Source organism: Dama dama, chromosome 12, assembly GCF_033118175.1.
Source record: "Dama dama isolate Ldn47 chromosome 12, ASM3311817v1, whole genome shotgun sequence".
Lineage (NCBI taxonomy): Eukaryota > Metazoa > Chordata > Mammalia > Artiodactyla > Cervidae > Dama > Dama dama.
This window is the reverse complement of record NC_083692.1, coordinates 69,218,253-69,240,000: the sequence shown is the minus strand read 5'-3', so window position 1 is coordinate 69,240,000 and position 21,748 is coordinate 69,218,253. Positions and strand designations below refer to the sequence as shown.

Here is a 21,748-nt window from a genome sequence, read left to right as displayed (position 1 = left end):
AGGGAAATTTTGCCAAAGGAATCTGATTTTTCTTAAATTCTTTAAACTGAGGCCACAGCTTAAGTCTCCATCCTGTTTGACATCCTTGTGAGTGACAACAGTCATCATCTACATGGAAAATAGCTTTTTCCCCACAGACCTTCTTGCAGGACACCACAAGTCTGCAGTAAAAGGAAATGCCTATTTCAAAGTAGAATGATTAGGAGTTCATGGGTAGGATTCTGACCGTACCGTGTAATAATAGCTTTAGAAAAACTGAGAGATACTGTGAGAAAAACTCACATGTGTTTCTGTGAGATGGATGGGAAGGATTTTAATAAAAAATAATGCTGGCAATGCAGCATGTCAGGCTTTAATAGAATATTATGAATAGTCAAAGCAAATGAATGGATACAATGAGTTTAACAGGGGATGTTCCAGGAGTGAAAGCAACACACACACCAAGGAATTATGGGTAAGGAGAAAATGAGACTGTGCTAATGATTGGATGCAGACAAGCAATGAGTAATTCCAGAGCTCACAGTTAAACAAACTGCTTGTGGCACTAATACGTGTGCCCAATTACCAATTCAGAAAGAAAATAAAAAGCAGTTTCAGTAGAGTCAGGGTGGGAAATCTCCAATTAGCACCAATTAGTGAAGTTGCTTCCTAGAATGGAATTCTGGGGACATTAAAAAACAAAATTCTCCCAGAATGCCTGATGGAAGCATTTCTTTATCAGGTGGTGAAACTCCTAAAGTATAACTTGATGAGGATTTCTGCCTGAGGGATGTGAACACAGACACGAGTTGGAACTTGCCTGCTCGATTTGACTGGTCAATCATGGGCTGTACTATTCTTCTTCTGGCATTAATAAACCTGAAATAGAATAGAGACGACCAGTCAGCAAATGCAATTTGTGTGCTCCATGAACACCTTCGCATGCTGCGGAGAATACAGTACAGTCGAACATCTACCAAAAATTATCGTTTTAATTTGAAGGCAAGTTTTCCTCTCCATGTTCAAAAATAGCTGACTGGATCATCTCCCCTGTCATCTCATAACCAAGTTGAGGCTGACTTGCTAAAAACAAGTTACTCAGGAAGAGAAAAAAGTTTTCCCTGTGAAAACTTGTATTAATTTGCAACTGTGCTTCTGCCTCTTGAACAAGTTGGAATCTGGTTAAAGTTCACAGGCTGGAAGATTTTCCCCTTTTCCCTAAACTGCATCATAGGGAGACCCTGCTTCCCCTTGCAGCTGGTCATAAATGGAGACCAGGCTCTGCACTCGGCTTTCACAAGGTATTGTTAGGTCAGCAAAGCCATCAATTAGGCTGTCTGAAGTTTTATCACCAACACAGCAGTAATAAGTGCTGGCCAGAAAGACTTCTGCTCTTCGGCAACTCCTGCAGTTTAAGCCTGTAAAGTTAGGGGTCATTTAGAGGTCAGTGCCAGCTGGGGGCGGCCTTTCCAGTCTAAGCTGGGACACCCAGGGCAGGGATAAAGGTAACTGCCAACCATAAACCCAGCCACCTTTCAACCCACTAGAAAGACAGAGCCTCAGGTACACATGGTTGATATTAGAGACTAAGAAACATTTTCAAATCAGGTGGTGGCTGAATCACAGGAATGTAAAGGAGAAGCAGTTATTTCGTCTAGAAGCCTGGATCTAATTTTGTTGGAAATCCAAAAATAAGTGCCTACTTCATGTTACTTTAATGTTTAATAATGCCCATCAAATATTCATGTACAAACAGAGTAAGATGATAAGAAATCTCCTTTATTTCTCCAAATTTAATAAAAACAAACCAATTTTCTACCATTTGTGAGTTACCCCTGTCCCTGTGCATTTAATGACATGCATTCTCCACACACTTGAGCTGATGCACAAGATTCACTGGCTGTGCGTTTTCAGGGGGGGACATGGAGGGAGGGGGTTGCCTAGCCTATAGCTAGCTGTTCCTTCAAAACAGAACCATGGATGATCTTTCCCAGTATTGTTGTTCAGCCACCAAGTCGTGTCTTACTTTGCAACCCCATGGACCGCAGCACACCAAGCTCCCTTGTCCTTCACTATCTCCTGGAGTTTGCTCATTCCCAGTATTCCCAGTTTCAAATCTTAAGTGCAGGGGGACTTCATGATTAATGAGTTTGCATGGGGTCACAGTCAGGAACTGAAAACTCCTTCTTTGAAATTAGCCAGGAAAATTCTAGTGTGTGTTGGCAGCTCTGTGCTCCTATGGTGTTGAAGTCCCTTTTGGGGAGGACAGCAGCCCACACCCGTTTAGGCCTCCTGTGAGCACTCTGGTGGGAATACAATTAGACTGAAGAAAAATTGCCAGGAGAAAACGAGTCTTTTGCATAAGGCGTTTGTTTGGCAAACAATGCACTTCTTTATTACTTAAGAATGTGTAGCTCAGGTTGTCAAAAATGTCACACCCCCTCAGGTTTGGGGAAGTAAGTGACAGGTTTTGTGAGGTGAAAACAAAAAGAAGAGACTGGAAATTATATTTATTCCCTCCAGGCACTTTTAAGTGTTGCTGAGGAATAGCTGATCAGATAGATCACAAAGCCTTTTAGAAGTACCCCTCAAATCTTAGTGGTCTACTCTTGCCCTCTCTGCTCTTACTGGGACCAAGGATGACTGACCTGAGAGTTGCACCAGAAAACTCCTTTCATCAGCTCAGATTAAGACCCATTGAGATGCTCAGAAGAGTGGGAGAAACCTTTCCTCTCCTCCTTGAAGTTTCTAATGGAGGACACACATGGCAGGGTTTTCACCTCTTATGTGCTACTAATCCCGGTTTTGTTTTTTCCTATAGAGCAACTCTTTAGGTAAAACGAACTGCTATTTTTTCCCTTTTTAATTTCACCCTTTTACTCTTTTATTATTTACATCTGGAGGTTGTTCCCTTCTTTATGTCTTTCTCACCAGTTCCCCCAAACACTCCCTTCCTCACAGAGTTGCAAGGCATCATGGTCCTCAGTTCTCAGCAGGAGAACTCCACACTGTCTTCAAACAAATAATTACAGGGAAGGTTAGAGGTTCACTCAAAGGTCATTTCTTTGGATACTCGTCAGAATGTTTACATTAGTAAAAACGGGGTCCGCTCAAAAGGTTGTTCAATGGGGGATCCACAACAATGCAGAACATTAAAAAAGCATTCCGTGTGCTCGCAGGTCTTTATAGAAGTGCTGAACTTGGAAATGCCACTCCAGTATTACATTTTCAACTAGTTACCATGGCATGGACTGGATGTTCACTAGCAGTTATGGTGATGGCCTTTCTTTGCCCAGTTCTGCTAAACAAATAGGCAGAGAGGCCTCTGAAGGTTTTCACTAGATCTTCTTACAACAGGTCATAGAGATTTTGCTTTTTTCACTAGGGTTTCTCTGAACTGTTGTTCTCAAACAATGTTTGTGAACCATAGTGCTATATCTTGCCAGATTCCTGATTCTACCACATTCTTTCAAATCACACAGAATTTGTAAAACATATGGGTCCCAATTTTTCGGAACTCTTTTAACATACAACTCTTGCCAACTGTCAGCTCCCCTGATCCTAGGCTATCTTATGAACACGATAGATGTCATTATTAAAATTAACAATTAATAACCTGACTGTAAGAACAATTCAACACTCAAAAATTAAATTACTCCCACTGCACAGATGATCCATAGGCCACTCTTAGAAAATATACCCAATGTACATAAAATGAAGCCATTTAATTATAGACTTAGAAAAATCAAACTAGGAGTATTTTTTTTTTATTTCTTTATGTGAAATTTCCAAATGTGGTCTTTCCCCAAAATTACATGACATGAAAGTTTTTTCCACCTTCTCTGATCTGTATTTTAAGATGAAGTTATTCAGTGCTCAAGCAATAAGCAGAATATCAAGTTTTGATCTACTTAAAATTTGAAGTCTAAGTTGAAAATTGCCTGATCTTCCATCTTACAAGGTCCAAGCTCCATTCATATGGAAAAATGCAACTCACTGGTTCAAAGACAAAAGACATCTTAAAAGACTCAAAAAGGTTTCTTGGATATTAAATGGGTCTTACAAAATAACATTTTGATGAGTTAAGTGTAAATGAATCAGACACATATGGATTAAGTTATCCTTGAATTTCACACGGGTTTAAAAACTAAGGGGAAAAGAGGGTGTTGGCAAAAACATTTTGGACTTTGCCAAACCCAAAACATTTGAAAAATTGCTGAAGACATCCAACTAACCAAAATGCAGCAAGCTGCACCCAACTTTAATGAAAACCCCCACAAGTTATTTCCAATCCAAAGACTGTTAGGTTTTTCATCTGTATCTGATATTAAAAAATGCTCTAAATTGTAATGTCATTCCAGAATGATTTTGAAGTTGAGGACACATACTTTTCTATTGGTATAACTATTTAACCCAAAATCACAAAGTCTTCTTAGATATTAAATAGCTCTTAAAAACATTCTGAGGTTTGTATAACTTGCATGTAAAATGTGCCACATATGATAAATGCCATAAATAAAATGTGCTAGTAAGCCTAGTGCCTTATCCAGATTTCTCTTAAAAAAAATTCATTAGCCTCACTGTGACTTTTTAAGGGCTAGAGATAATTCCATTAGCGACTCCCTAGGGAATCAGTACCCTAAAATACACTACTTCTATTGATCTGTGTTGAACACAAAGTTAGTATACAGGCTCATGCAAAAGCTTTGGAGAGGATCTACTAAGACTATCTACTTTCTCACTAAATTTTATCAAAATAGAAAATGCATTAGTATGTGTGATCCTTAAAAATTATATACTTAGACGGTTAGCTTAAAATTAAACTTAATTATAGAAATAAATTCAACGACTTTCCAAGAATCATGAGGCCTTTTTGAGTCAACTTAGAGTGAATATATATATAGATATGTGTGTGTATGTGTATGTGTGCATGTATAAGTCTGTTTAGGCTAAGCCATGTCCGACTCTTTGAAACCCCATGGACTGTAGCCCGCCAGGCTCCTCCATCTACGGGATTTCCGAGGCAAGAATACTGGAGTTGGCTGACATTTCCTTCTTCAGGGGATCTTCCCAACCCAGGGATCAAACGATCAAACCTGTGTCTTCTGCCCTGGCAGGTGGATTCTTTTATATATAAAAAGTATAAACCCAAGAGAGGAAAATATCATTGAAATCTCATCTTGTCTTTTTGGAGAGAGGTCTTCTGGAGATCTCTCCCACATCCCCACCTTAATCCCCCACAAAAAAAGCCAAACTTTTCTGTCAATGAAATCTGACCATGGTGATTTTCTTTTTAAAGTGTGTTCACTCCCAAGCATATTTCAGATTGATAGAAGTAGACTTAGGTATCTTTCCAGATTGTTGGTTGATTCCTTTTCCTTTCTTTTTCTCCCTCTTTTTTAAATGGCTGATAAATCCCTCTTTCTGGTTCACTAACTTCATTCCCCACCTGGTAACCCATTCCTTTTGGCAGCATTCCTTTAGAATGCTAAATGTTAGAAAGTATAGGCCTCCATGGAGTCAGCTGGAAAGATGCCAGCCCTGAACCTCTGAGGAGGAATCAAGAATCCCTGGAAGTGAAGATTTTGCATGGATTGATCTGGTCAAAGAAGCAGAGGTAGAACTGCTGAAGAGAGATCAGATCAATTTGGAAGAGGTATTGTCCAAATACCTTGGTGATTGGGGACCTTTTGAAAAATGAAAAACCTGTTTCTTCACTTTTCCCAGCCACAGAACTCATCAGCGAAGGTGCTTATTCACAAGCTTGCTACTGGTTGGGATTTGCAACAGTGAAGTCTCAATCAGGGCAAGTCCGTTATTAAGTCTCTTTAACTCTTCTTAGTTCATGAAGAAAGCGTGTCTTTTTCTGTGCTGTGGTTATGGCTAAGAGCAGGGTTTTCTCAGTGAGATATACTGAAAAGGCAGAATCAGTGAATTAAGCAGATTTAATGCCTTTGAATGTGTACTCCAACACACAGATGACTGAGTCATGTCTCAAACCGGCATTTTTCACGGGTGGCCAGATAGTGGGTCTTTTCTCCCAGACAACTGTGAGCAAAGTAAGGTAAACGAATGAGATTCATGGGTTATTTAGGGATACAGTTATGGTTCATAATCAATTTCCCAGAGCTACAGCTTGATTTTTAATTTGATAGAGGTGAGATTGGTCTACTGGAGATGCAGCTTTGATCCCTGGGTCGAGAAGATCCCCTGGGGAAAGAAATGGCAACCCACTCCAGTACTCTTGCCTGGGAAATTCCATGGACAGAGGAGCCTGGTGGGCTACAGTCCATGGGGTCGCAAAGAGTCGGACAGGACTGAGTGACTGAGCACAACCACAGATTAGTCTATAGCTCTCCAAACACCATGAACTAACACTTCTAAGTTTACAGAATGAGAACATGATATTAATCTGGACTCACACACCTTTTGTAACTTGACGAATATGCCTTGAGTAGCGGAGTGTTTATGCTGACATGAAAAGCCCTGAGCAAAATTATCAAGTAGGTGATGCTTATCTTTTGACAGCCTTCTACTGTGGTTTCCCAGAATCATTTCTTTTATCTAACTCTTCCTTCAAGATAGGAGGGCTCACATAGGTTCTTTACTAAAATACCCTACTTTGGGTGGTAAACCCTTCTCAGATGTTGTTCCATATTCCCGACTTCTCTGTAGAGCAAAGTGATGAACAGCATAGGAACGTATTTTCTGCACTTTCCTGGCTGTGTCACCTTGGGCAAGTCTATGTAAACTTCCAAGATTCCATTTGATTCCTATCTATAAGCTGGGGTGATAGTTGAGCTCAGATCATTTTGAGGATTAAGGGGGGTATTGCTTGTAACATCTTTGTGTCACAGTACCTGGCACATAGTAAAGGCTTGTTAAATGTTAACTTACATTCAAAATGCATCTATACAATGTCCCCTCCTAAAGAGCTCTGTTCTCTTACAGGTAATAATTAACACCAAGTGGGTTATTATAAACAAACCCAAACTGATTGATAAGAGGATAATAATGTACTGTACCCCTGAAGGTAGCATGTGTTCATGCCATGTGGGGTCTTCCCAGAGATTACAGCTAATCCAAGTGTATAATGTCACGGTGGGGATTTTAGACACTGGAGTGGGTGTCTGCTGGGGGACAGGGTAGTGGGGTGAGCTATTTTGGAATCACTCTCTTAACTACTCTTCGGATCCTTGCAACTCTGTGCTCCATGGACCAACCATATCAACTTCAACTCAAGCTCGTTAGAGCTACAGAGGTAAGTGGTCCCTACCCTGGCACTTCCCAGGTGGCGCTAGTGGTAAAGAACCCATCTGCCCGTCCCTGGGTTGGGAAGATCCTCTGCAGGAGGGCACAGCAGCCCACCCCAATATTCTTGCCTGGAGAATCCCACGGGCAGAGGAGCCTGGTGGTCTACAATCCACAGGGTTGCAAAGAGTCAGACATGACTGAAGAGACTTCACATGCACACACCCTGGCACTAATGAATCTGAATCAATATTCTAAAATATTTCCAGGTGACACATGCACATTTAAATTTGAGAATTCCTGCTCTAGGTCACATACCAAATACATGATCCAGTACTCTTACTAAGAATAGAAACTTGCAAAGATCAAGTTTTAATCAAAAACCGTAGCTGTGAATATGCACATACTATCCTCTTTAGGTATCTCAGATCTAAACAGTCCTTTAATCACTTGTTTTGGGCAACAAACAATTTAGAGTAACTTAATACCTTTCATTCCGTCAGTACCTCCGACAGGAAAATTTGGACTGATAAAGTGTTTTTGTGGAAACTGTTCTCTCTCAGGAGTGGATAGCAGGGAAATGGCAGATTTCTATTTTTATTTCATGTAGTTCTGCACTGTTTAAGTTTTTAATAATAAGTTTGATTGTTTTTATAATTTAAAAAATCTTTAGAATGACCTGGAGAATTTGGCATCCTATTCGACTCAGGCTTACATGGCCAATAGTAGAGACTTTTTAATAAAAGTAGTTGAGAAATTCCTTGAAGATAGGGAATTATCTTTTATTTTCTTTATAGTACTGAGGAACAATAATCACTATTCCATAAGTATAATCACACTCGATAACAAAACATCCCAGCAGGTTATGATTTTGAAGCACTGTTACTCTCTCAGAACACCATCAGATTATTCATATGTGGCTATTTATCATGTACTATAAAAGTGATCTTTCAAAGCTACTTGAAAGCAAGGGAGGAGAAAATACGCAAACTTCCTTAGCTATTCATATCTAGAATCTATCCTCTTAAAGATAAAATACTAAGTCAATAGACATAAGTTGTAGTGTATTACCTCATTCTGTACATGATTTATTGCAGATGGAAATCAACTAGAAACTGAATTACTTTGAAAGTTTTACTACTGACATTAAAATTCCAGATCTGTATACCTATACTCCTCATAGTGCTTCTGAAAACAATTCTTTGCAGACACTGAAGATATATCTATAACTTTATTCAGTTCTATCAGCATAAAAAAACTGGAGTAATCATCTTCAAAATGTCCTATTGTGAAGTCCCTGTTCCTCTATCTGAATCCTATTGCCTGACTGGGCTTCGAAAAAAATCAACCAGTCACTTGACAATCAGTTACACACATTTTAGCCGGTTCTCATCATGTTCCTAGCCACTTACTAATTCATGCTAACAGGAGGAGATCCTTACAAATCTAGCATTTCTTTAGCTTTCAAGAACCCCTTTGATTGGAGTATTAATTCTCTATCTCAGTGGAAGCCACCTGAGCATTAACTTGCCAAAAACGTACCAAGCTGTTTAACAATTATGTATCAGCTATGTTTGAGGAGATCAAGGTGTGCTCATGCCCTATGCTATGGATATCTCTCTGATTAGCTTGTCATCTGCTCGGAAGAAGATGTAGGCGGATTCTCCCATACAGTCTAGCAGGCCAGCTGTTAGCTGCCTGTCAAGCCCTCAAGTGGACAAGTAGTCCAGGAGCAAAAATGTCACTCCTTTGATCTGGCAAGGAGCAGCTGCTGATTTATAGAGTAGGACTTTGTTCTTCCGTTCTATTTTACTTTCTTTCCTAAGGCAGAACCACAAAATCCAGGAGAAAAAAAAAAGTGCCGTTCCCAGCAACATCAACAAGCTCTGACAACTGCAACAGGGTTTTTCTTGGCCCGAACAAAGCTCTCAGGCATCTCCTTTGACGCTCACCTTCTCCCCCACCCCCCGTCCCCCCTCCCCACCATTTTTTGCAATGCGGTAGTTATTGTTTAATTCAGCTTCTGTAAATGGAATGGACTGTGGCCAGCAAGCCTGGGGCATAAACACACCTGTATGAAAGGAGCCTTATTGTAGCAACCATCTACAAGCAAGCTCTCATGAACCACACGTTCCTGAGTTCAGAAAGAACGCTCCATTTTTCCTGACAGCAAATTTTACCCTAAGTGAGTTTCTACTTTTGTTGCCACCAACCTGTGCTGACCACATGTGAACTGCTTCCTCTTCAATGGCATTACACTCTTTAAATCCAAGAGAAAAAGGGATTCACCTTTTTAAATCTGTGAGCAAACAGATCCATCAAAAATGTTTATTCACTGTCTACAATATCAATCATTAAGCCTTGAATTAAACAACATCCAGAAAGGCTTTTGCAAATGCAGTATCAAAGATGCCATAATGTTGATTTCGTTACCACTGATTTATACTGACACAGGCTTCCCTGAGTAATATATAAGGAAAAAAATCCACAACAAAATCTCCATAAGCCATATGCATCGCCTTGCTAAGAATTAAACTGGTTTCAAATGCACGATCCTGTTCTCAGTGGATACATCTGTCACGTCAGAGATGCCCTGTTAACCAACTGGGACAGGAAACAATGTGGCCTTGAGATAAACTGTGAGAAGTCATTAACCATATGCAAGTATATATATGTACATGTGTGTATACACATATATGTATGTGTATGTGTGTATACACATACACATATCAGGTAATAAACTTTGCAGAGATTAACACCTGGCTAAGTTTCCTGTGCGGCTGCTGGAAGGAAGGGTAAGAAGGGTTATCAACTCTAGGATATGTAGACATATAACCACATAGGTCAAAGACAGAAATTTTGTGGGTGGCGGGAATGCTGAAAACAAAGGAGAAAAGAATGTCTGTTTAAACATCCTTTTTTGCCATCACACCATGTTCTAGTGTTTGCTCTCTTTTCCCCTTTCTCACTTTCACCAGGATGAACAGACTTTTTTCAAAACCTCGTTCCTTGCTCTATCCTATGTTCCTCTTTGGTCAGTCAACAGTTACTCAGGGCGCACCTCTTCAGTATTCAGAAGATTATCCTAGTAGAGCTTTCTCTGGGACTGTGTACACGTCCCAGGGAGAGACTGGGTTCTGGGGGAGGGGAAGATAGAGGGTAGGAAGGGCAGCAAGGTATAAAGAAGCAGGGATTCCGTTTGGCCTATTTTCATCCTTTTTCAGTTCCAAAAAATTTAGAATGAACAATTTTTAAGGTCCATAATAACCTGTACATGCATCACACACTGATAACTTCTATGCACTATATCTAACAAAAGACAAGTTTAATGACAAAATATGACAAGGTCATATATAGTAAGAAATTATATATAATATGAAGATATATAATTATATGACTCTGTGTCCACATATATATTTAAAATTTTAAAAATGCAACTTATGCCTTTAAAGAATTTTACTCTTCACAACTACAGAAACAAATTGAAAAGCACAATTTGAGAGTACATCACAATCCTAAATAAACATGGTCCACACTCAGTAAATAAGTGTGATGGGGTCAAAAGAGAAGTCAGAAGTCAAGTTAATCATCAGCTTCTTGGAGGAGGGAAGTTGGACCAGAGTAAAATAGTATAGATTATTGAGAAAGAAGGAAATAAGGAAATGGTGTGTGTGAAGACAATGAAGTAGACTAAGGCCCAATGTGTGCAAGGGAGGGTGCAGGCACTGAATTCTGACAGGCTTCTGGTTTTGGTCTGGAAAACACAACCACAGTTAACATACAAGCTAGGGGGGGCACCTTTTATTTTTTCAGCTTTATTGAGATACAGCTGATATATAACATTGTATAAGTCTGACATCAAGATTGCTTGGAGAAATATCAACGATGTCATATATCCAGATGATACCACTTTAATAGCAGAAAGGGAAGAGGAACTAAAGAGCCTCTTGATGAGTGTGAAAGAGGAGAGTGAAAAATCTGGCTTAAAACTCAGCATTTAAAAACTAAGATCATGTCATCCAGTTCCATCATCATGGCAAGTAGACGGGGGAAAAGTGGAAATAGTGACTTGGGCTCCAAAAATCACTGCAGATGGTGACTACAGCCATGAAATTAAAAGACACTTGCTCCTTGGAAGAAAAGCTAGACAGCACATTAAAAAACAGAGACACCACTTTGCCACCAAAGGTCTGACATAGTCAAACCTTCCCTCACATAGTCAAAGCCATGTTTTTTCCAGTAGTCATGTATGAATGTGGGAGTTGGACCATATAAAGAAGGCTGAGCACCAAAGAATTTATGCTTTCAAATTGCAGCACTGGAGAAGACTCTTGAGAATCCCTTGGATAGCAAGGTGATCAACCAGTCAATCCTAAAGGAAATCAACACTGAATATTCATTGGAAGGACTGATTCTGAAGCTCCAATACTTTGGCCACCTGATGTGAAGAGCTGACTCATTTGCAAAGACCCTGATACTGGGAAAGATTGAAGCCAGGAGGAGAAGGTGGTGACAGAGGATGAGATAGTTGGATGGCATCACTGAGTCAATGGATGAGTCTGAGCAAACTGCAGGAGATAGTGAAAGACAGGAAACCCTGGCATGCTGCAGTCCATGGGGTCGCAAAGAGTTGGACACAACTGAGTGACTGAACAAGTTTGGCATGTAATACTGTATAAACTTAAGGTAGTGTTTATTTGACATATTTATATTACAAAATGACTATCTGACACCTCCATCACATCACATAATTACCATTTCTTTCTCATGGCAAGAACATTTAAGATCTATTCTCTCAGCAACTTTCAAATACATAACATAGGACTGTTAGTTATCATCACCAGGCTGTGTGTTGGACTTCTAGAACTTTCTCATCTTGAAGCTTGAAGGTTGCAACCTTTGACCAATATTTCCCTATTTCCCCCACCCAGGTGGAAGTTCTTGAGTAACAAATTGAACCTCTCAAATTCCTAAAGAGTAGAATGATAAAATATGGTGCTTGAGGAAAATCTATTCTAAGGGCTACATATAAACTGATGAGACGCAAGAAGCTAAACGGTAGAAAGCTGTTACATTCCAAGCAGAAGAGGGAAATGTATACTCACTCAGACTAAGTTGGTAGAAATACAAAAGAAGTGGGACATGTGGCTTGGAGAACTGCTGATGAATTGTGCTTAGATGGCAAAGAAGAGATACAAATAGAAATGATATTATAAGAGGATAAACTTGAGAATCTATGTCTGGTATGCTATAGTATTCATTTGATAAAAATTGGAAAATTTCAGAGGAATTCCTACTTGTTATGGCAAGGGGGTGCAAACTCAATTTTCTAAAAGTTACCTTTGAGTTGACGATGGGACTTTCAGGCTGAGAAACTAGGCAGGCCACTCAAGATAAAGGACAAAAAAAGAGTGAATGGTTGGAAAGAAGTGACTTTAACTTCAAAACCCTCTCGTTTCTTCAAAACTCCAAAACTAGATGAATATTTCAGACTGTGGCAACAAGTATAATAAAGTGCTGCGGGTGTACTAAGTCACTTTAGTCTGACTCTTGGTGACTCTATGAATCATAGCCCTCCAGACTCCTCTATCCATGGGATTCTCCAGGCAAGAATACTGGACTGGGTTGTCACACCCTCCTCCAGGGGATCTTCCCAATCCAGGGATGGAGCCCCCGTCTCTTACATCTCCTGCATTGACAGGCGGGTTTCTTTACTGCTAGCACTACCTGGGAAGCCCAATAAACTGCCTACCTAGTTCCAAGAAATTACTTCCTCTTCCTATATGCTCCAGACTTTATGAAGCCCTTTACCTAACTATTTCTGGGCAAGTTAATTGTCAGTAAAAGCCTTTATTCCTATTAGGTCCAGCTTGCTGGTTTTTCTTTTAATTCTGAGATAATCTGTGTGATTGGAGGCTGATGGTAATATGTCCCTGGCACACCGTGTACACTTCATACTTAGTGGAATTTACAAAAGAGTTTTAAAAATCTGAAATAGGAAAAATATACAGAAGATGGTGTTTTTAAGTAAGAGTGGTAAGACAATCAAGGGTGGGTTTTCTCCAGGTGGTGACAATTTAGAAGAGAATTGATAGTACAAAGTGCTACACTGAAAAGGGACTCCATTAAGTGTGATGGCTTCCAAATTGTGTCCTCCTTTCAAACCATATTTTTCTTTTTAAATGGGCTTTTAAAGTGAAAAATATAGCACTTCACCCAAAATGGTGTGGAAACAAATGGTTCTCAAGTCTCTATTCTTCAACTCAGGCCAAACCACCCCAACACCAACAATCTAAAGCCACTTGGTGTTTGGCAGGAAGGGGCTTGCATGAGAATGTCCCCATGGTCCTTTCATTTGTCTGTGGGGCTCCTTTTTCTAAAGCAGCAGGGGAGACCTCAGAGACCAGCATGGCAAGCCAGGAGTGTTTGTACGGGCCAGCCTCTTATCCTTCTTCCAACTCTCCTGCTGGTTTAAAAGAAAGAATGTGGCAGAAGACACATTTGGAAGGTGGCAACATTCTTAGGGCCCTTTATCAATACCACTGCTTTCTTTAAATTGTAGCTTGGTCTCTTGTTTGAGAGGCTGAGATTTTAGCACTTTTAAAGGGAACCATAAGTGAGAAATCTCCTAGGTGTTAAGCTTTAGAGTGGCTTCAGCCCAAAATCCGAAAAAAAAAAAAAAAAAAAAAGAGAGAGAGAGAGAGATTAAAACACAGAAAGTCAAGTAATATTAAAAGAAAGATCTAACAAACAAAGTATTATAAATATGTATATAGGGGACAGTCTTTCTGTTTAAACCATGCTATTTAGCCAGTTTATACTGGCCTCTAGTTCAGGTGCCAAAGGGGGGGAAAAATCAAAGATTCGTAAAATTTCAAAGTCACTTTAAATAAACTATATTTCTAATAGCTACACACCTAACAATAATTTTTTAAAAAATATTATGAAAACATATCCCATTATGTCAAGAGGCAAAAAAAAGTCTATTCATAAATACATGACTTAATAATGTCCTCACATTTATGATGGTCAGACATCAAAGACCAAATTCCAAATAAAATTTCTTGACTGCCTTTCCTTATAACAAATTAAACATCTTTTTACTTTGATTTGCAGCTGGGTAGCATTCTGTATCTTCTTCAGAGATGTTATATACAGTCTTCCCAATGTGACGGTATTATTACCCACAAAATTTTTAGCATCATCCCGTAATCATAAAAGACATAAAATATATCTTTATAAATCACAAGAGACTTAGCAAACCAGCAGTTATGCCACATCTGCTTTAGTCCTTAAATATTTTAGCTTTAGAGGGTTAGTTAGTGGATTTCTTTCCCTCGAACTGCAGAGAAATAAAGACATCAACCTTTGATTCCCGTATTCCACACACAGCTACAGTCACCAATAGACAAAGAAGCAAACACTGTGTACTGCAATCTGAAAGGAATTTTTTGCATATTCACATCTCACATTTATCAGAATTCCCTAAAATGGCTTAACTATTAGAAATAGAAAGGATAGCATTTGAATTATCTCCATTTTCATAGTAAAGATAAAATAACATAAAAATAATTTAATTTAGAAATTGGTTTAACTGCTATACAGGTATGTACATATAAACAAAAAGACAATTAGTAAGTATAAAGTTAATATGCCAACTAACTAGGAACATATTATTTCTTCTGTCTTTGGGGCATCTCTCTACCAGGGCTGTCTGGTAAACACACCCTTCAAAATTCTTATCAGAGAATATCTTTTTGAGATAACTTCCCAGATTCCATGGTTTGAGTAAGAAGCACTTCTTCAGTCATTAGTACCTAGTTCACAGACCCATCACAGCATCTATTCAATACTATAATCATAATGTATGTATCTAGCTTCCCACCAGGTAGTCTCAGAGGCCAGGGCCACATCTTAATTCTATGTTACTGAAAGCATGTCAAGCATACAGTACATCTTCAGTAAAATGTATGGTGAAGGGCTAACCAAATGACAATGAAAATAGGGTTCCTCTGTCTTGGAAATAATGTCAAATTGAGAATGGAAGAGCCCAGAGGAATTTTCTTGTCCTCATTTTGCAAGTGGCTGAATAGCTGAAGCCCTGATGAAATGACAGCATATTAAAAAACAGAGACATTACTTTGTCCACAAAGGTCCGTCTAGTCAAGGCTATGGTTTTTCCAGTGGTCATGTATGGATGCGAGAGTTGGACTCTAAAGAAAGCTGAGTGCCAGAGAATTGATGCTTTTGAACTCTGGTGTTGGAGAAGGCTCTTGAGAGTCCCTTGGACTGCAAGGAGATCCAACCAGTCCATCCTAAAGGAGATCGGTCCTGGCTGTTCATTGGAAGGACTGATGTTGAAGCTGAAAATCCAATACTTTGGCCACCTGATGGAAAGAGCTGACTCATTTGAAAAGACCCTGATGCTGGGAAAGATTGAGGGCAGGAGGAGAAGGGGACAACAAAGGATGAGATGGTTGGATGGCATCACCAACTCAATGGACATGGGTTTAGGTGGACTCCAGGAGTTGGTGATGGACAGGGAGGCCTGGTGTGCTGCGGTTCATGGGGTCGCAGAGTCGGACACGACTGAGAGACTGAACTAAACTGAACTGATGAAATGATTTTTCCTAGAATGGGGCAGAGCTAAGGTGGGAAATAACTCTGGCTTCCTGTCTCTGGGTAGTGATCTTTGCACTCAGAAACAACTAAAGATACAGACTAGAGGCATTGGTTTAAAGGTGTGACTCCATCTGGCTTTACGGATGCCAGGCAAATCTTGGGTACAGAGGTGAAGGAAGAGAAGGACTTGACTTGGCAGAAAGTGGGCATCAGACTTTTCTAAGCTGGGTAACACTGGGGAATGATAAGTCCAGGTGCTGGAGAGGGAAGAATAAGCTGGGAGTAATGGGAACTGAGGTCAATGGAATATTATGGTGTGTGTGTGTTTTGGGATAAATGAATAATAAGTGGAAAGTGAAGAAGAAGGAAGGAAAGAAGAATAGAAAGCTTTCTTAAAAAAATCCCCCCCCCGCCAACTGATTGTACTCTGAACGACCCTGGTGTCAACCTTGCGATGTTTCTCCAAAACAAAGATGGTAAGTCAAAGTGTGGTAGGGAACCAGCACTAAAGGAAACAAAGAAAGCCAAAGTTTTAGTCGCTCAGTCATGTCCAACTCTTGCAACCCCATGGACTGTAGCCCACCGGGCTCCTCTGTCCATGGGCTTTCCCAGGCAAGAATACTGGAGTGAGTTGCCATTCCCTTCTCCAAGGATCTTCCCAACCCAGGGATCGATTCCGGGTCTCCCACATTGGTAGGCAGATTCTTTTACCACCTGAGCCACCAGGAAAGCCCAAACATATATTATGAATCTCTAAGAAGGCATGATAGTACAAATCAACCTTGGCTTCAGTTATTAAGATTTTGAGGGGCACTAGGGCTCCAAGGATTTGAAAAAAATTAAGGAGTATTTTTTTTAACCAAAATTGTGTTTTTAAATCATTTATGAATTTGAAAATAGGATTTCCATGTTCCTACTTCCCCAAGTCAGAGTCAAAGATAGAGAACCATCTGTAGGGCTCTTGTTTTATATCTTGTGCTTCATGTCCAACTCTTTGTGACTCCATGGACTCTAGCTCCATGGACAGGCTCTTTGTCCTTGGAATTTTTCAGCAAGAATACTGGAGTGGATTGCCATTTCATACTCCAAGGAATCTTCCCAACCCAGGGATCAAACCCACATCTTTTGAGTCTCCTGCACTGGTTGGTGGATTCTTTACCACTGTGCTTTCTGGGAAGCCTGTTTTCTATCTTACCTGTTCACAACACCCCCTCCCAAGATTATTATAAAACCTGACTACTCCATTGTTCTTGGACCCCTAAAAATATGCAGGCTGAGAATGTTCTTTGAATTTCTCTATCTCAAAGATAGTTTGATCATTAGGAGATGATGCTAGGCTAGGATGTTTGCTCTAATTTTCACCTTTTCCTACTTTTCTCATATTTTCTTGCTCAATGAAACATTATAAAAAGCAACAACTATCATTGGGTATTTTGCTACATGTACCTAAAATTTTTGCTTCAAAAATGATTCAGAAACTGAAGACTAATCTTAAAACTAGGAGGGTTTTTTTTTTTTTTTTTTTTGGCAACACCCTCTGCATCTTTCATTAATGAGAACTAAAACTTGGGCTGTGGCCATCTAACTTTAGCATATCGACTACATGTGTTAGAGACTTCTGCATACGGAGGGTGGAAGATGGGGAGGAGAGACAGAGTCAGAGACAAGGTGGTGGGGGGAGCAGGACGTTAAGGAAAGGCAGAAATGAGAAGGGAAAAGAGACAGGAAGAGAGGAAGTGCTGCTTTGGATAAAGTACCTCACTGCACATCCAATGCTCCATCCTCCTCTCCCCTCCCAGCCCCCCACCCCCGCCAATTCTACTTTCTTGTTTACAGAGTGTACAAGTACAAAATCAGCTTTTACTTATAACTGTGTTAAACACCACCTGCCTGCCCTCTGAACCTCGCTGTCTCAGGATGAGGTCAGCCCGGTGAAGGGCTCCAGTTCTATAAGCAATCCTGTCATTCAGGCTAACAGCAGTGATTCACTCACAGGAGGCAAAAATGACTCAATTGTTGGGCTTATTGACTCCAGGGAGCACAGCTACTCTATCATTACCATGGAGTGCAAACACCCTGAGTTCTGTTTTGGTCCACTTAAAATTACTATTTGCCGTGAAGGATTGGCAAAGCAATTCTTAAAATGATGGGGGTGAAAGTCAGGCGAGCGGCATTATGGGCTTTTCCTTCCGTTTAAGCAGAAGTAAGCAGTACAGGACTCGTTCTGAGACTGACCCACTTATTTAACCTTTTGTTCACTTTGCTGTATTAACATATATTAACTGACTCTATAAGCCCTGGGGGGGATAACTACCTCATGACCAAATTACGGTTCCATTTTCATGGGTAACCTCTCCTTGGGTGGAAATTAAACCCCAACATAAATACATTGTCAGTCCATACAGAATTGAGGAGAGATGCCCACAAACAAATGCCGAACGCCCGTCCTGCAAAGACCACAGCAACCACGGAAAGGTTTGGTAAACTCGACACTAGAGGAACTATTTGAAAAACCAAATAAATTTAATTAAATAAGTTACAAAATTATTTTCCCGTCTCTTATCTACTCCCCTTGGTTAATATCCATGACATACTGATGTTGCATAATTGCTCTTATGGAATGCTGCAGCTCTGAGCCGTAATGAGCTGCCTTTGCACAAAGGCAGCAAAAGTGGTTTCCCTACAGAGTTATCTTCTCAATTATTTATACTTGCAACACTTTCACATAATGGCAGTTTTAAAATCAAACAAACAAAGCAAACCGTACAATAAAGGAAGGAGACTAGAAGGTGCAGGGACCTTTTCTTTCCTTTTTGAACACCAGAAAGGAGAGACAGGCCACAGCAACTCAGCTGAATTTGGTTTCTTGAAAAGTCTCGGGGGCCCTGCAACCAGATGACATCAAAGCATTTGAGATTGCCACCTAGGTGAGGGATTAGACACACTCTGCATACCTGCCTTCCTTTTAATCTGTCATATCCAAATATATAAAGGAATTCAAACTTAATTTTTGCCTTTTACAAGTTGGCCTTGAAAATTCCTAATCAGAAAACTTGACCCCCTACTCTCCGTTCCTTAAAAAAAAAAAAAAAAAAAAAAAAAAAAAAAGGTGCTAAACTGTCAAAATGATGGCAATGTAAACAGAAAATGGCTGTGTGTGTCATAGTGGTCCCCCAGGCAGCAGAGGGGCTGGCCAGTTTTAATGCTGCTTATTTCCACTGTCCATACCTGCCTTTGGTTAATCAGTCAAAACCTTACATACAAAAAAGCTACTTTACAGTTCTACTATATACAGATATACAAAATAAGATAAAGGGTGTATTTAAACATTATGGCAAAACTATTATAATATTTAATTTGGGGATCTCTTTGATATGAGGTGTTACCACTGCTATGAAGTTTAAACTTACTTTGTTCTTAGCACTTAGCTTAGTCGACCATTCAGAGTAGGTACTCAATAGGTATTAGACCGGTTATATTTCCAAGTTAATCTATAGATGTGCTTGAAGAGCTTGTATTTTAAGAAATTAAAAGTCAACTTTTGACCAGACATACATTTTGGATTTGTACAAAAATCTACATTTTAAGATTCTCCATTAAACAGGCAAAGATGCCAGCCTTTAGGAGGTAGTTACTACCTTCATTTGAAGAGATATTCCTCATCATATAATGGCCAGTCATACATCTGCGATTGAAGATATTTACCATCAACACCAGTGAGATACAACTTTTATATCACCTATCAGCCAGATCCAAAGAACAAACTCATAAAGCAACTATTTCCTTAAACTCCCACAGAGAAAGATTATAAAGACACAGTAAAAATAACAATTTTAAAAACCTCAAAATTTGTTTCTTGCAATATGCTTATATGCACACACTGAATTTACAAACACACACACACACACACACACACACACACATATATATTTGCTTTTCATTAATGTACCTTACATAACTTGTGACTTTAAATCTCTTCTTTTTACACAGTTTTTAAAAAATTAAGATATTCCGCCCCCCCCACCCCAAACACACAGGTACTACTATGAAAGTTCAGAAAGAAAAAAAGTACACCGTGCTGAAAGGAAATTAGACCATTATCCATAACCCACCCGAGGACAGGCTGTGGGTGAGGTTGTCAGAGGGAAGCAGCTGGGGCTAAGTGGGGATCCACCATCTTGTTTCGCTCCACCACCAGGAATCTAATGAACCAAATATCATATTGCAGGCACTTGCTGGTTCTTACAGCTCCTCTTAGCCAGGGAGAGCTAAGAATGAACCATATTTTTCGGCTACTTCCTTTCGTTCTGCCACTCTTACCTTCAGTGTCAAATTGTTTAGTGGTGTGGTGGAAGCTGAAAGATTTGGGCCCAATTCTACTTCTCAATGTAAAACTATAGTCTATTATTTGGGCTTCTAGCAGCATTAGACACCTTAAACACTGAAAAATTATCTTTCTAGGTGAGTGCATGTGTGCTTATGGACTGGACAAAAGACAAAGGGTAATATATGGAGAATGCAGACAATGGTGAGAAAACTCTTGAGCCAGAAGATTAAACACAGAATCCTGGTACAGACAAATATAAATCTGAGCAAACTTTGACTTAAGGCTTCCCTGGTGGCTCAGACAGTAAAGAATCTGCCTGCAATGCAGGAGACCCGGGTTCAATCCCTGGGTCAGGAAGATCCCCTGGAGAAGGGAATGGCAACCCACTTCAGTATTCTTGCCTGGAGAATGCTGTGGACAGAGGAGCCTGGTGGGCTACAGTCCATGGGGTCACAAAATGTCAAACATGATTGAGCAACTAACACTTTCAAACTTTGATGTACTGCAAGTATGTCCGATGTTATGCATAATATAAATTGGGAAAGGAATACGTCAAGGCTGTAAATTGTCACCCTGCTTATTTAACTTATATGTAGAGTACATCATGTGAAATGCCGGGCTGGATGAAGCACAAGCTGGAATCAAGTTTGCAGGGAGAAATATCAACTTTAGATATGCAGATGACACCACCCTTATGGCAGAAAGTGAAGAGGAACCAGAGCCTCTTGATAAGTGAAAGAGGAGAGTGAAAACGCTGGCTTAAAACTCAACATTCAAAAAACTAAGATCGTGGCATCCGGTCCCATCACTTCATGGCAAATAGATGGGGAAAAAATGGAAACAGTGAGAGACTTCATTTTCTTGGGCTCCAAAATCACTGCAGATGGTGACTGCAGTCATGAAATTAAAAGACGCTTGCTCCTTGGAAGAAAAGCTATGACCAACCTAGACAGTGTATCAAAAAGCAGAAACATTACTTTGCCAACAAAGTTCTGTCTAGTCAAAGCTATGGTTTTTCCAGCAGTCATGTATGGATGTGAGAGTTATAAAGAAAGCTGAGCCCCAAAGAATTGATGCTTTTGAACTGGGGTGTTGGAGAAGACTTTTGAGAGTCCTTGGACTACGAGGAGATCCAACCAGGCCATCCTAAAGGAGATCAGTCCTGGGTGTTCATTGGAAGGACTGATGCTGAACTGAAGCCTCAATACTTTGGCCACCTGATGTGAAGAACTGACTAATTGGAAAAAACTCTGATGTTGGGAAAGATTGAAGGCAGGAGGAAAAGGGGACGACAGACAATGAGATGGTTGGATGGCATCACTGACTCAATGGACATGAGTTTGAACAAGCTCAGGGAGTTCGTGATGGACAGGGAAGCCTGGGGTGCTGAAGTCCATGGGGTCGCAAAGAGTTGGACGTGACTGAATGACTGAACTGACTGATGCAGAACAAATTTTTCAAAGACACTGATGCAATAACTATTATTTGATTACTCATTACATGAAAGATTAGTTAAATGTTGCGGCCTAGTTTTTGGGTTTTCAAATATGGGTTAGTTCTGAAGTCTCA

General features: G+C 40.0%; 1 protein-coding gene across 5 annotated transcripts in view; it reads right to left on the bottom strand.

Moving 5' to 3' along the window:
* Positions 1–21,748, bottom strand: part of MEIS2 (Meis homeobox 2) — a 219,663-nt gene that overhangs the window by 4,799 nt on the left and 193,116 nt on the right. For all 5 annotated transcript variants that reach the window (XM_061157623.1, XM_061157621.1, XM_061157622.1 and 2 more), the window contains one exon: positions 800–858. In XM_061157623.1, the coding sequence (XP_061013606.1) occupies positions 800–858 (59 nt within the window). The remainder of the gene's footprint in view (positions 1–799; positions 859–21,748) is intronic.